The sequence below is a fragment of the Nannospalax galili genome, unplaced genomic scaffold, assembly GCF_000622305.1.
Source record: "Nannospalax galili isolate Female #2095 unplaced genomic scaffold, S.galili_v1.0 scaffold9, whole genome shotgun sequence".
NCBI classification, from domain to species: Eukaryota; Metazoa; Chordata; class Mammalia; order Rodentia; family Spalacidae; genus Nannospalax; species Nannospalax galili.
In genome coordinates, this window is record NW_008360332.1 from 7,232,333 (window position 1) to 7,247,468 (window position 15,136).

The following is a 15,136-nucleotide window of genomic DNA, read 5'->3' on the forward strand; positions in this document are numbered from 1 at the left end:
AAATGATTCTGGGAAGAATCTATCTTGGAGAACCGCCAAGACTGAAATGTTCCAAAAATGACTGAGGACATATGATGAAATCAAACACAGCCAGGTTGTGGAACCACTAAATTATATCTTCCTTATAGCTTTTTTTTCTTTTAAAAAGAATGCTTTTACATGCACAAAAATAGTATAGATTGCAACTATGGATTATTAGGTATAAAATATCTGTGAGAACGTAGCCACTGACATCCTTATAAATCATTAATACAATTCCCAAATAACTATCAGACGAGTGATTAACTTAATGTAAGCCAATCCACAAACGAAGAAAGATAGCCACATCCCTATGGTCTACAAGGAAACATTTATGCAGAGGAAATAAAGAACAAAGATACATTCACACTACTCACGGGAAGTCCTTGTTTTCCTGGTAGCCCGGCTTTTCCAGGGTTTCCTAAAATCCCATCTACTCCGTGGTATCCTTGCAGGCCTTTTGGCCCAGGAAGGCCTGGAAGTCCCTTGGTAATTAAAAATTATTTGGATTATAGAGATAAACTGGGAAGATGATGTTTTCGGGAGTGGGGCACATTATATACTTCTATGCTTTGTCCTAGGATAAGATTTCCTCTATTTCTTATAGTTCTTAATGACTTGTATATCCAAGGCAGTTGCCTTCGGAAGTTCCCTAAACAGAGCTAGGGATACACATAGTTCAGTAGCAGAACATTTACTTAGCACCATAAGGCCCTGATTTCAGTCCCCAGGACCCTGAAAACCAAAGTTTTCTCAACAGAAATGACAAGTTATTTAGCAATTTACTGTGGAACTTTTTGAGCACTAGTGTGATTCCCCGGGATTTCTCATTGTGTCAGTCCATGTTTCCAGTTGTCAAGAAAAAAATCAGTATTTTCCCCTGCGAGCTTGGGACACATGTATGTCATGTACTATCTGCAAAACCTCATGTCATGTTCTTTCCCAAGAATAAAAATTATGGTTCTTTTTGTTATTATTTAATGTTATTTATTATTTTTATTTCATGTATATGAGTGTGTTGCTTGCAAGTATGTAAGTGCACCTGTGTTGTGAATGCCCACAGAGGTCAGAAGATGGTGTTGGATCCCCTGGAACTGGAGATATGGATGGCTGTTAGCGACCATGTGGGTGCTGAGCATCAAACCTGGGTCTTCTGTAAGAGCGGCTATTGCGCTTAGATGATGAGCCATCTCTTCAGTCCCTCATTTTGTTAGCCTTTAAACCAGATACTTACTTATATGACAGAGGAAAGATCTGACTATTTTATTTATACTCTTAGACAACTGGGAGGTATCTGTAGGATCTTTGATCCGAATGTATTTATAATATATCTTATGCTTTCTTTTGTCTACCTGAAGCAGACATTTCATGTGTTGGCTGGGAAACACCAAAAGGATTATTTTTGCTAATCAGCTAGTCAGCACATGTCTACCAAGATAGAGGAGGAAAATGATGCTAAGGTAAAAATAAACTTTGTTCTGTGACAAAAGGATTATTTTTTCCCGCAGAGACTTTCTGCTCTAACGTTGGGAGAATGAGAGGCTGAGTCCTCTAATTAAAACCCAGCTTATGTCTTTTTAATTATACTTGAAGACTCTGACCTTTGTTACTATTCATTTGGTCATGATTCCAAATTCTCTGTTTTCCAGTGGTTCACTGAGAGAGAGGAGGAAGAGTCCACAGGGAGGGCTCCATAACACAGGCAAATAGCATCCTTCAACTTGCAGGGACTTAGATTTAAACAGTGAGTTTGGTATTGAGTTAGTGGTCATATTTTGTTCCCTCTGTGTTCCAGCATGAGTTTGATTTTTTTTCAAGACATTCTGATTTATCCAGTATGACATAACTGGCCCTAAACTATTCTGCTTGCTAAAGTTGTCAATTCTACTTAGAAAAGCAATAAGGATAAAAGAGACCTGCTACTTACAGGAATGCCAGGCTTCCCAGAAGGACCAGCAGCTCCTTTTTTCCCCTTAGGGCCCTAAAAAAAATGGGAAGCACAGTTGTCAATAGATAGAACAAATTGACTTAAGCAGAAACAAATGCCAGGGCCTGAATGATACAGCAAATACCACTGCTAACTAGCTGTCCACCACTGGAATTGCTATCAACTCTGCTAGGGGTCATTTTCCATGTGAAAATGAGAAAATTTGGTCAGATCACCTATGCATTTCCTAATTGCTCAAAATTCTATGGTTTAAAAACTTAATCAGTTCTAAAAAGGCACTGTCTAGCGAATGCACCTACTTCAGGTAGAGCCTTTGCCTCCTTTTGAAAGTGGCTAAATTCAGTAGACATTTATTGAGAATTATGTATCATGGACACTTCTAGGGGTTAGGAATGCAAAAGCAAAGTCCCTGGTCACAAGACACTTACTGTGTGGCAAGGGACATGAACCAAGAGCCTAAAATGTGCTTCTTTGGAAGCACAAAGACATACTTGCAAATCAAGGAACAGATATTTATTTCCTAAGGAACTGTTTGTTTTTCCATGTGTGAGATGTTTTAAGTCATAATTGATTCAACAGTAGCTAGTCTTCCAGGAGAGTTAGGAACTCTGCCCTTGTAAATCATGCCATTGTTCCAATGATAGCCTAAATTGTTTTCAGAAGAAAAATATGGAAAACAGTGACCAAGTATATAGGAAAAAAAAAAGGAATCATTTTGTTGTTACCAGATGGATATTTCAGAGATCATCAAATGTTATCACAGACAGGATTAATTCAACCTGGGATGGTAAGTTTTTAACATTTGAAGATAATGTGCTAGAAATAAAGTTTAACAGCAAACACAAAAAGAAAAAATTCAGATGCTACATTTTTTTAAATGGATTTCAAACTTTTAGAAGACATAGTGTATGTCATTATAGAGAAAAAGGACATTTTCTGTAAGAGACAGGAATTCAGCTTTGAGCTGGGCCTGGTAGTGCACATGGTGTAATTCCAACACCCAGGAAGCTTTTCCTGCAAGCATGGCTCAAATAACTTCTGTCAGATGGTCCAAAGTGAATGCCAACGTAATAGGATTATGGCAGTTGGGGGCCTCAAGGGTCAACATGCATTTTGGTGGATACTAATTTGAATTTTGAATGATGATAACTGAAGAAGTCACCCTCTCACTATCCTTCTCCATCATGGCAACCCAGAATGCTACTTCAATGCTTTTCTGGAGAAAAAAGTGGATGGGGAATATTCTCAGTCAAATGCAGCATGCTTGATCAGATGCAATTAATTAAATGTCCAACACTTAGGTTTCAGCCTCCAGGTGGGATGGGCATTCAGAGGACATTTATTAAATTGCATTACAGAAGAGAGTTCTACTTCTAGTATATTATACATGTATGTGTTTTATTTCAAATATTCAAATAACAAAATGAAAACAAGAAGATTCATATATTCTCAGTCAATAACATGTGAAGGTGATTCTTTTTTAAAAAAAATATTTTATTTATTATTTTTATATTTGTGTATGCGTGTATTGCCTGCAACTAGGTAAGTGCACCCGTGTCGTACAATACCAGTGGAGGACAGAAGAGGCTGTCAGATCCCCTGGAACTGGAGTTATAGACAGTTGTTAGCTGCCATGTGGGTGCTGGGATTCAAACCCAGGTCTTCTGCAAGAATATTCAGTGTTCTTAACCACTGAACCATCTCTCCAGCCCCATGAAGGTGATTCTTATGTTGGAGGTTATTTTAGAAGTTAAAGGCTGTGCCTTGAACTGAACAACTATAGGTTATGGAGACTAGAATGTTCCTTAGACTTGACTAGGTGTTAAGAAGTTCATGACAAAGTGTCATTAATGGAATGCTATGAATAGGAGAGGTTTTGTTAAATGTTTATGTTGCTAATGGTAGAAAGGTAGCTATGGCAATATCTATTGAGGTGCAAGGGTGTTTCACCAATACCAAAATTATGGTCCCTAATCTTAGTTTACTCAAATCAGGAAAGACTTCATTATTACACTTACTTCACTGTAACCAAAAGAAAGCTTGCCAGCTAGGAAGGCCACAGCCTTACAAAGGAGATTCGAAACACATGGATCATTGAAACACAGAACACTGCTACACTGCTCCTGTTAAGGACTAAATACTTGTGTATTCTACAAGTTCACATAGTGACATTATAACCTTAATGGTAAGGCTTACAGAGGTTGGGCCTTTGGGAGGTGATGAGATTTTGAGGGTGAAGGCTGAATGGGATCCGGCTCTACTTTTCTTTCTATCACGTGTACAGTGAGAAGCTGGGATCCTGTAATACGGAAGAGAACTCTGACTGGAGCCCAACTATGCTGGCATCCCAATCCTGGACTTTCAGCCTCCAGAACTGTGAGAAATGGAATTCTGTTGTTTGCAAGCCACCTGGCCTGTGGTCCTTAGTTACAGCAGCCTAGACCTAAGTGCTTTATTTTACTTTATTTCTTTAAATTTTTATATTAAAAATGTCTAAAAATGGCATTACTAGATACTTTTATAACTCAAATAAGAGGTAAATATTAAACACTCCTACACAGGGGTAGTCTGTCCAGCACGAAATTACATATTGTCCTAAGGTGAAGAAAATATTTTGTATAAGGTGTTACTAGATGATTAATTGGGCTAGTTCCATAAGAAGGAAGAAGTCACATGCCAATCTTTCAAATTCAAATATAATAAAAGTAGAAATATTCTGTTTTCTCCAGATTTAACTTATTCATTTTATTTAAATATAAGGGCCCCATAAATCCATGAACAGACTTTCTGTTCTTGTGCTAGGAAAGGCAAATGAATTGCATCCATAGTGTTTTCAGAGTACATGTAAAATTGAGCTTTCTCTATAACCTGAATAGCATTGGAAAATATACCCAGTGGCCCATGTGAAATCATACCCTTTGCCAAGCTTTCCCTTCATCAGGACTGCACTGGTTCAAAGACAACGAGAGAAGATAATTTAGTTCTTTTAATAAGGGACATTTTTATACGTTTTCCTGTCATCTGAAATCTTTGTTTTCTGTTTTCAACTTTGTTGTTGTTTAAAGAACTCTCATGGATGCTATGTCAACACTTTGGTAGTTCTAACTTCCTCTGAGAATTTGGAGATTCATGAAAAAATTATTCTCCTTCTCTTCCTTTTAACCAGGAAATTATTATTCCCTAAAATCTAGAAGTTTGGTTTTCAGAGGAAAATAAGATTTTTGGCTTGAGCCCTAATCACTGAAAGCTACCAAAGGATGAATCGTTTGTAATGGCCTCATAGAAATCTTTTAAAGTGTGTAGTCATTTTAAGTCCCTCTCTTTTTCTTTTAGTTGCTCACTAAATGCCCAGTAAATAATTTATTAGGGAAAATGAGCTGTTTTTAAATCTATAAGAGATTTCAAGCCATAGCTTCTATATATTAATGAGAATCAGGACAGGAAATTTCTATTGTTGGCTCGGTTGCTAATTAGTTCTATAATTTTAGGCAACTCATAATCTCTCTGGGTTTTAAATTTTTTCATCTGACAAACAAGAGAGCAGTCCAGATCTGAAAGGGCCATTTCCAACCCTAAAAAACAAACGTAAAGCTTTGCTAAAACAAAATGACAGCAATTGGACCAGATCCATCGGGCCACCAAAGGAGTGCTTGATGAACAGTACACGGTGAATGGTTTTTCTGTGGCAATTAATGCTAGTGTAGATTCTAAGAGGCTTTAAATTGTGCTCTTGGGCTGTATGTGCCAGCCTGGCCCACAACAGAAAGGAATGCTGTCTTGAATTGTATAGAATTTAAGGTGTGGCTCCTCAGCACCTTTGAGCTCCAACTAGGAAGCGCTGATCACCTAGCCTGGAGATATAGCTGTCCATTTAGAGAATTTGATTTTCATTGGTATAATTTTACCAGATACTAATAAGAACCAGAAACATTCTTATTTCAGGGATATGTCAAAAGAAAACCCAAAATATGAGAGTATTAATGTAAAAGTGTGGGCATTTTAGGATGAAACTTTGGGGAACACTCTCGTTCTTGGGCAGGGTTGTAGTATCGTTTTATGGGCTTTTGTTGTGTGACTTTTCCCATTTTGGATTTAAAAAATTCTAAAGAAAAGTGAAAGCCACCATCTTTTCTGCATTACTTTTTCTTTATTCACGCTTGCCTTTAACACTTTCATTAACTATTAATTAATTTTATTTATTGTGTTTGTGTATGGGCATGTGCATGTGTGTGGGCAGGTACATGTGTATTTCTGCGAACATGTGGAAGGTAGAGGAAAGCTTCGGTGTTGTTCCTCAGGCTGTGTCCACCCCATTATTTTACCTTTAATTATGTGTATGAGTGTACATCTGTGTGGGGTATGTGCACATGAGTGCAAGTGCCCACAGAAGCCAGAAGAGGGCATTGGATCCTCTAGATCTGTAGCTACAGGTGGTTGTTAGCCACATTAAGTGGGTGTTGAGAACTAAACATGGGTCCTCTGCAAGAGCCGTACAGTCTCCTGACTGCTGAATCATCTCTCCAGCCCCTGTCCATCAATTAAGGTTGATTGACAGGGTCTTCGTTGTCCTGGAAATCACTAAGTAAGCTAAGCTAGCTGACTAGTGAGCCCCAGGGACCTACCAGTCCTCAACTCCAAAATACCGTCACAGGGATCCTTATACCTACTGTGACTGCTCTTAGCAAAGTTTTCATTTCCTTGTTTTAAAAAGTTTTGAGTATTTTTTCTCATTAATATCTTCTACAATTGAATGTGTTTGACTAGTAGTTTTTTACTCTACAAAGTAGGTATTTCTGTTTGAAACCTTGTTAACAGACTACCTTAGGGGGCATCCTTAGGCACTTTTCAAAAAGCCAGAGTAGATAAAATGATATTTGGATAGTAGTCAAAACTGAGTCACTCAAAAATCACAGTTTAACACAGTGACTGATAACTGCCCTGTGGAGAAGTTGCAATAAATTTCACATTGTCCTAAACAAGCCTCACTTACTTCAGATCCTCTCTCTCCTTTTGGTCCTTGTCCACCTTGGTCACCTGGTTCTCCCTTTAAGAGGAGCCAAAAGAGAAATCACATGTAAGGAAGGCAAGAAGTGAGTTATGTTAATATTATTTTTTTTTAAATGCCAGAAATATGAATAATGCTTTCAAAACATACTGGGGGCCCTTGTCGTCCATTGGCACCTCTTAGTCCTGGCACACCCACATGACCCTGAGAAGAAAAAGATTATACTAATTAGAATAAGAAGAGACATGTGATCTAGAGAATGTGCTATCACTTAAAATGGTAGTAAAATTTAAATATCATACAGATTAAGAGTCTTCTTAGAAATTGGATAGAACATAACAGCTGGACTATGATATATTATGCTGGAAAATATATAGAGCTAGAGTTAGTTTCTTTATTTTAATGTGAATTAATGCAGTGGGTTGAATGTTGGCCTCTTAAAAGATAGGGTTTGGTTTATCTTCAGAACCTGTAAATGTGATCTTCTTTGGACAGTCATTAAGCTAAGGATCTCTAGATAAGATTATTCTGTAGACCCTAAACCTACTAACAAGTATCTTTGTAATAGCTTTACCAAGGTTTGTATCTACATTCAAACAGCAAGGGGAAAAAAAGGTGAGTAGAGAGAGAAAGATCAGAATGAGGCAGCTATGGGATACTAACAGCTACCAGAAGCCATAAGAGAAAAGGAAGGATTCTGTCCTTCTAGAGGGAGTGTAGTCTTGCCCATATATTGATTTCAGATTTTTGACCTCTAAAACTGAGTTAATAGATTTTTGTTGTTTGAAGCTGCCCATTTTGTGGTCATTTGCTAGAGTAACCTCAGGAATCTAATATGACCATTCCTAGATATGCTTAGGGGGCTGCTTCTATTACTTAGCCATCTCTCCATTGAATGTCTTGATAATTTCTTTGATTGCAACTGTGAAAGTGGAGGGCTGACTCTGTGGCCAACAATCAGGGAATAAAGACTTTAAGAGCAAGTTTCTTATTTTCAACCCATTTCTGCTGTGAAAGTACACTTGGATATTAATTTTGCAAACTAAATTCATAGCTCTTCAGATAGTAGACTTATGGCGTTAAAGACTGGAAGCAGTTACTGCATGCAACATCAAGAAACATCAAATGATTCTGACATTCTGCAATGGGTTCTCACTGAGAGAGAATGCTGACCTGCTCCATTTTGATTTTCAAGTGTATAAGAAGAACTGGTAACAAACCAGAGGCATGGAAACAGAAAGTTATGCTCAAAGGATGCATGAAATATCTTTTATACCCTTCCCTACTGTCTCTTCTACTCAAATATTTTCTTCCAACTCTATACATTGCAGAAAGAAAGTCTTAGAAGAGGCAGTCAGCAGATTCATTTCCTTTCTTTGGCTAGGAGAAAGGATTGCATACCTAGACTAACAAGACTTTCACAGAAAGGTTGGTGGATGCTTTCTTTGGATTTAGCGAAGCAATTAAAGTTTTAAATTTCCACATCTTGATCAAATGAATCTTAAATTTAAGGAAGAGGTCAGTGGCAAGAGAGAAAGTCTCATTTGGAAAGCTTTCGAGATAGTATGAACCACACACACTAAAGAGACTTTTCTAAATGTGACCTTGAACAGCAGCACATGAGCAAAGGGGGCAAATAACAGAATCAGGACAATCCAGAGGGGCTAGGAGAGAAGAAACATGACTCCTGGGTCACTTACCAAGTAGGGAGAAAAGTTGGCTGGTGAAAAACTGGAGTAACACTGGACTCGAGTGAGCCTCTGAGCAAACTACAAAGCTCAGGACCGTCATGGCCCACTATGACTTTGATTCCTCCCTGGTCGGTTACACAGAGAGAGACCTTTTAACAATGATCAAATAATAACCCGCTGCCTCTCTGGATTCTATTCTAAGTCTAAACATAAATCTCTTAAAGTAGGAGTTCCACTTTAATTATTCTGGTATATCTCAATGAAAATGGACAACGACCATTTTATCTAGCAGCAAAAAATTAGTGTGTTATAGTAAATGTTATAAATCATGTGAAATAGCTTACGGGAAGCAGTGATCTTGCTGATAATATTAACGGTGGGTTGAGTTGGATGGCCAAAGGAAAACTTGGGAAGATTTTCTAAGGAAAGTGAGGATATGCTCAACCTCAGAACACGAGTGCTCCAGAAAGTACAGAGGGGACACTCTGGCAGAAGCAGCAGCATGGGAAACAGAGACTTATGCGACAGAAACTGCTAAGTGGTGAATGGATTTGAGAGAGCTATGACTGGGGACAGGGAGTCTGGTTAGAAAGCTATTGAAATAATTCAGCCCAAATGGCTTGATAAAAATCAGATAATGATATTATCTATCAGCTTGCCCATGAAACTTGGCTAAGTCTGTCTTTCACAGATGACCACAGAGCATTGACCCTGAGAAAGAGATGTATTGGATTAATAGATCAATTCCTTATTAAAGCATAAATGTTCGGGGCTTAGAACTAGACTTTATACAAGTATAAAGAACTTGTATTCTAACTGGGGAGCTAAGGTACCTGCATGTTAAAAAACAACTAGCAGAAAGATCATAACAATGCTGGGCGTGGTGGCTTATGTCTTTAATCCAAGCACTCAGGAGACAGAGTCAGGCCAGCCTGGTCTACATAGTGAGTTCCAGGTCAGCTGGGGCTATAGGGAGACCCTGTCTCAAAAAAAAAAAAAAAAAAGATCTAAAGACAGTCAAGCATTGTGTTGAATGACATGTGAACAATATGCATCTATAGAAAGCAAGAATACTGTTAGAGTGAGTGAGATGAAAGGAGAGTTAGAGCCAAATTTTAAAGGGCAGGCAGACCTCTGTAAATACAGATTATATTATGTTAGGAGAAGGCAGAGGATCTTGTGAGCAAAGAATAAGACTGAAAGTGTAGGAGAGAGTTGACAGAAGATGAGGTTTTTTAATCAATTGACTTTGTAAGCAAGAGTCAAGAGATGTAAGGTAGAAGCTCAGAAGTTAAGCTTATCCTGACTTTCCTTACAAAATCCTGTTCGGCACCATCAACAGCAACATGAGTCTAAAAATGAGTTTGAGCAAGTTATACAAAATTTAGCATAATTTCAATGGATGAAGTAGATTTTTCAAAATCCAAGAAATGGAAGAAGTTAAGGATTGATTTAAATCATGACACCATAATGTTGTCCACCCATCTATTTGACAAGCCTGTACTGAATTTCCAGCAGATAAGGAACTGCAAGTCCTAGAGATTAGGCTATAATAACGAAAAGGAGAGACAAGATTATAATTCTCTTAGATTTGGTATTTTGGTGGGTAAAGACCAATAATTAAGAAAGAAACAAAAAATGATAAGGTAATATAACATTTCACACAATGATGAGAACAAGTGATACATAGTGGTACACAAGGATCCACAGTGATAGCTGCAGGTCTATTTCAGGCAGGGCAGACAAAAAAGTTATAGATTTGTTTAAGTGGGGTAGTTAGAGAAGACCTCCTGAGTGAGGACATTTCAGCTGAGACCAGTCTGATGAGAGAGAGAGAGAGGAAAAAAAAAAGCAACAATGGGAAATCACTAAGATGATTCTAGACAGTAGAGAGAGGCTCCTTTGGAATTAGAAAAATATGCATTGTTAATATTTCAGTGGGGCTTGATTTTGTTTGAAACTGAGCATAGCTTCAGGAAATCCTCCTTAAATTTAGAAGTAAGGTGTGTAACTTGAAGTAATTACCTGATAGCCCTCTGCACCAGGCTCTCCACTGGCTCCTTGTTCTCCTATTGGACCCTACAGAGACCACACACAAAGGCAATCAATTTCAAGGCTTCATCTGTGAGTACAGACGATACAAGAAGGGTGGTTCATTTCTTTGCCCAAAATACAAAGTATATTAATTTCTTTAGGTCCATCACATAACTGAAAGAACTGAATTTTAAATAACAAAAATGCTAAAGAATTTAAAAATTATGTTTTTACAATAATTTATATGCAGTTGCCATATGATCTCAAAATGTCTGTATCTAGATATTAGAACTAATATAGTAAATACAGGTGTAATTAGTATGTGGTTCAGTGCTAAACACAGAATTATATGAATAGAATTTCATGATTATTTTGCTATGAAAAATTGAAGAAATGATGTCCAATGAAAAACATGAATTTTTATGAGTATAGTATAATGTTATAAATGATGTAAAAAAAAAAGCTTGTAGTTTTCTTAAACCAATTGAAATTTGCCTATGCTTCAATCCACTAATTACATAAGCTTCTACAATTAACAACAAAATAAGACAAACTTTTTCAAATATTACTAAATGAAATCTTTGTTATGATAAACTATTCAAATTATATACTTTAAAACTTACATAAAGCTGTGTGTGGTGGCACATGCCTTTAATGCCAATACTCTGGAGGCAGAGGCAGGCAGATCTCTGTGAGGTTGAGTCCAGCCTGGTCTACATAGTGAGTTCTAGAACAGTTGGGACTACAGGGAGACCCTGTCCCAAAAAACTAAAACAAGACAAAACAACTCCCCCAAACTTATATAAAACATTAGTTATCATACATTAGAGTCTCCTGCCTTAACAGAAACTTAAATTGAGATTAGCTGGAAAAAACAGAATTTATTATGAAGACTCAATTAATAAAATCTAAAAAATATTATTTCTATTTTGTACATGAGTGTAGTGCCTGCATATATGTAACTGCAGCCATGTTGTGCAATGCCTGCAGAGGTCAGAAGAACACATCGGATTCCCCTGAAACTGGAGTTATGGACGACCATGTCAGCCTCCATGTGGATGCTGAGAATTGAACCTGGGTCCTCTGCAAGAGCAGTCAGGGAGTGCTCTTAACCACTGAGCCATCTCTTTAACCCTTGATTGATAAATTTTAACTTATTCCTATGTGAATAATTAATAGACACAATGTAAAGACTGTTACCTCTGATTCTGTTTTCTTTTTGAGACAGGGTCTCCTGTAGCCCCAGATGACCTGGAATTTGCTATGTAGACCAGGCTGGCTTAGATCTCATAGAGATCTGCCTGCCTCTGCTTCCTAAGTGCTGGGATTAAAGGAGTGTGCCACCATACCCAGTCCTGATTCCATTTTTTTTGGAGTATTCTGGTTTAAGTTCCAAGCCTGTTTCATAGCTACTGGGCAAAGCCACCATGGTCACATTAGATTTTTAGTGCACAGGTATTTATTATAGTTTAGCTGACACTCTGATCTGGCATGCCTCCATCTGGTAAAACAAATACCACTGGTTTCTATTTGGCAAGTTTTTCTACTTGTTTAAAAATATTTTATTTCCATGTACTTCCTTAGTAGTTTGGACAGGACAGAGTATGCAAATATTTGATGAATATTGCATAAAGAGGTTGCCTCTATGTGAAATGTCTTGATTTAACTTGAAACATTCAAGGATTTCCTTCATTTTTTCTTAAGTATTGTCTTCAACTATCTCTATAGAGCCAGAGCAAAATATTGAGAGTTACTGCATCTTGCTTCTATACCTTTAGATTCCTTTATTGTAAACGATACTGAGTAAAACAGAAAGCATAATGAATATCTTTATTTCTGTGAGCTAAGCATTATTTGCCAAGAAACTATGTAGAATTGGTTATTCAGATGATCAAAGTTACAATAACTACTTTTCAAGTTAGTTATGGTTAGTTCTTAAAATGTTTAAAGACTATGGATCCATAAGCTTGACAGTTTATTAGTTCTAATGACTGATTAACAAAAGTTTTGAAATTATTTGGTAACCATGTATAAATTATTATAAAAGTACATGGAGGTTTAAAAAATACTTCAGAAACAAGTCTGATGTTAATAATTAAAGAAATATTTCCCCTCCAAAGTCTAAAGTATGTTAGTTTTGGACAATCTCTATAAAAAGTCATGCATTCAATGTTCAAAGTTGTATTTCAGAACTGATTTTCTTAAACCTACATCTTTGTTAGGGATCTCAACTTGTGCATTTTTCATATCTAAGATTTTTGTATAATTTAGATCGCATAGGGGTAATTATTGCTTTCCTATAAAGCCAATTTATAAAACTGACAAAACTCTAAAAAGTTGAGTTTTGTGAGATTTTTTAGTTTATTATTGAATTTCATCTTTAAGTGCCAAAATAATTTTAGGAAAAGACATACTGGTTCACCTCGAGGTCCTGGTGGTCCTGGGGCATTGCTATCTTCTCCTGGATAACCCTAAAATGAAATAATGATTTAGTAACACAACTATTTAACAAAGTACTTTTAAAATAGATGGCCTACTATCTTCTAATGTATTTTTGGCTTTGTATTTTTAAGTGGAAACATTTACTAAGAAATTAAACATCTCATAGTTTATACACAGTTGTAATTAGTTTGTGGATCTTGGCAATGTTAATCTGCTTTAACTAGATAGGAAACATCTTAGGAATTTTATCACCATGTAGGTTTTCAATCATATCATTAATAAGACTGGTGCTGCAGATATTCTTAAGCCATTAAAAACTGTAATAAGTTAATACAAGTGCACTGTAGTCATTTAATCTAGAGCCTCACATTCTCTTTCAATAAATAATGTTGCTTTTACAAAACTTCATATGTTACAAAGCACTTTCACATATACTAGTTCACCTTAATTTTGAAATAATTCATACAAGGTATTTTATTAATTTAAAATTGTTTTAGTTCCTTGATATTTATCTCCTTCTAGAATTTTCAAATTTCCAACCTGAAAAGTGCTCCTTCTATCCCTTGAAAATGTTTCCATAAATCTGTTTCGAAAGAATTCATAGATTAACTTTAACTTTGGAATTAAAAGGTCAATATACACACACACCTTTTCTCCTTTAGGTCCTGGCAGCCCGGAGAGTCCTGGCTGACCTTGATGGCCCTGTGAGAAGAGAAGAAAGTGGGTATTTCCCATATCATTCAGACAAGTTCTGTCCAATGCTATACAGCCCATGCAATTAGACACTGCATTGTTCTGAGAAGAAAAGTAAAGTCCCCTCTATGGGAGGACAAGAACTAAACACATTACAAAGTTTTATCAGGGAGAGTGAATCTTAATTTTCATGTTTGAAATATAATACTAATTATAAATGCTCATGTATATTTGCATTTCTGCATACAAATATATATTAAAATTAGAAATGTTTACCCTGTATCCTAGGATTCCTGGTTCTCCACCAGGTCCCATCAATCCTACAGGACCCTAAAAACAAAATAAACATTATTGAGAGAGAAAACAGACAATTGTTTGAACTGTTAAACTTCCAGGCCTATTATTTAAGCCTTTACTTTTAGAGTTTCAAAGTTTGAATTCTACCTCATTTGAAATGGGAAGACAGGAAAACACCACCCCCAACTTCTATCTGTGTTCCTTTTGAACCACAGACGTTCCACAAACAATGTATCCAGGTCACTTCTGGCATGTTCCTACTTAATCAAATTAAAAGAAATGCTTTAACTTATTGGAATACAGCTAGCCCCGAGAAGATTCTTGGAAATGCAGTTTGTGTCTGTCAAAAGTTTGTCGTGCATCACACGGAATATCCGAAAGTGGAACCTGAGGGTTTTTGATATTGTTACTTAGGGCTGTAGGGCAGACCATGCTTGTAGACAGTTGCAGATGATTTTAGGAATATGGTTTTAATATAGGCCAAACTTGTTAAATGCAAAATACTAGCAATGTGTGTATCATTACCATCCTATGATTACTTTTATCAATATTTGACAGATGAACAAGCCATGAAAAATAAGGACTAATTTGTAAACACTCCTAGTCTACTAAAAAGATGACTTCGACAATTGAAAAAAAGCTCAGGCAGTGCTAAGAACGCCCTACTTCTCATATCATCAAAGAGTTTCCACATTGGCTCCCCTATTTGAGTCTTAAAACAAACAGGAATGAAGACAGACTAGGGAAATGATTTTTTGTGTGTTAAGCAAACCAGGTATGAGGATTTACGTCTGATCAAACTGCTCCACTGTATTTCACATACAATGCACGTTTCATTACATTTCTAAAAGAGTTAACAGTACAGTTATTAATGATGAATCAGGAAATTCAGAAACATTTAGATAAGAACATATTTCATTTTGAAAAAGATCTGTGAAAAGTCAATTTAAAAAAGTTAATAAGAATTCAGACATTGTACATGATAGAGATAATTTAAACTAGACTGTA

At 36.6% G+C, this 15,136-nt stretch overlaps 1 protein-coding gene across 2 annotated transcripts in view; it reads right to left on the reverse strand.

The window, feature by feature from the left end:
* Col24a1 (collagen type XXIV alpha 1 chain) overlaps nt 1–15,136 on the reverse strand; it is a 354,563-nt gene that overhangs the window by 72,528 nt on the left and 266,899 nt on the right. For both annotated transcript variants that reach the window (XM_029560281.1, XM_029560280.1), the window contains 8 exons: nt 14,108–14,161; nt 13,787–13,840; nt 13,111–13,167; nt 10,688–10,741; nt 7,122–7,175; nt 6,957–7,010; nt 1,946–1,999; nt 396–503 (listed from right to left, as the gene is read on the reverse strand). In XM_029560281.1, coding sequence (XP_029416141.1) covers nt 396–503; nt 1,946–1,999; nt 6,957–7,010; nt 7,122–7,175; nt 10,688–10,741; nt 13,111–13,167; nt 13,787–13,840; nt 14,108–14,161 — 489 coding nt within the window. The remainder of the gene's footprint in view (nt 1–395; nt 504–1,945; nt 2,000–6,956; nt 7,011–7,121; nt 7,176–10,687; nt 10,742–13,110; nt 13,168–13,786; nt 13,841–14,107; nt 14,162–15,136) is intronic.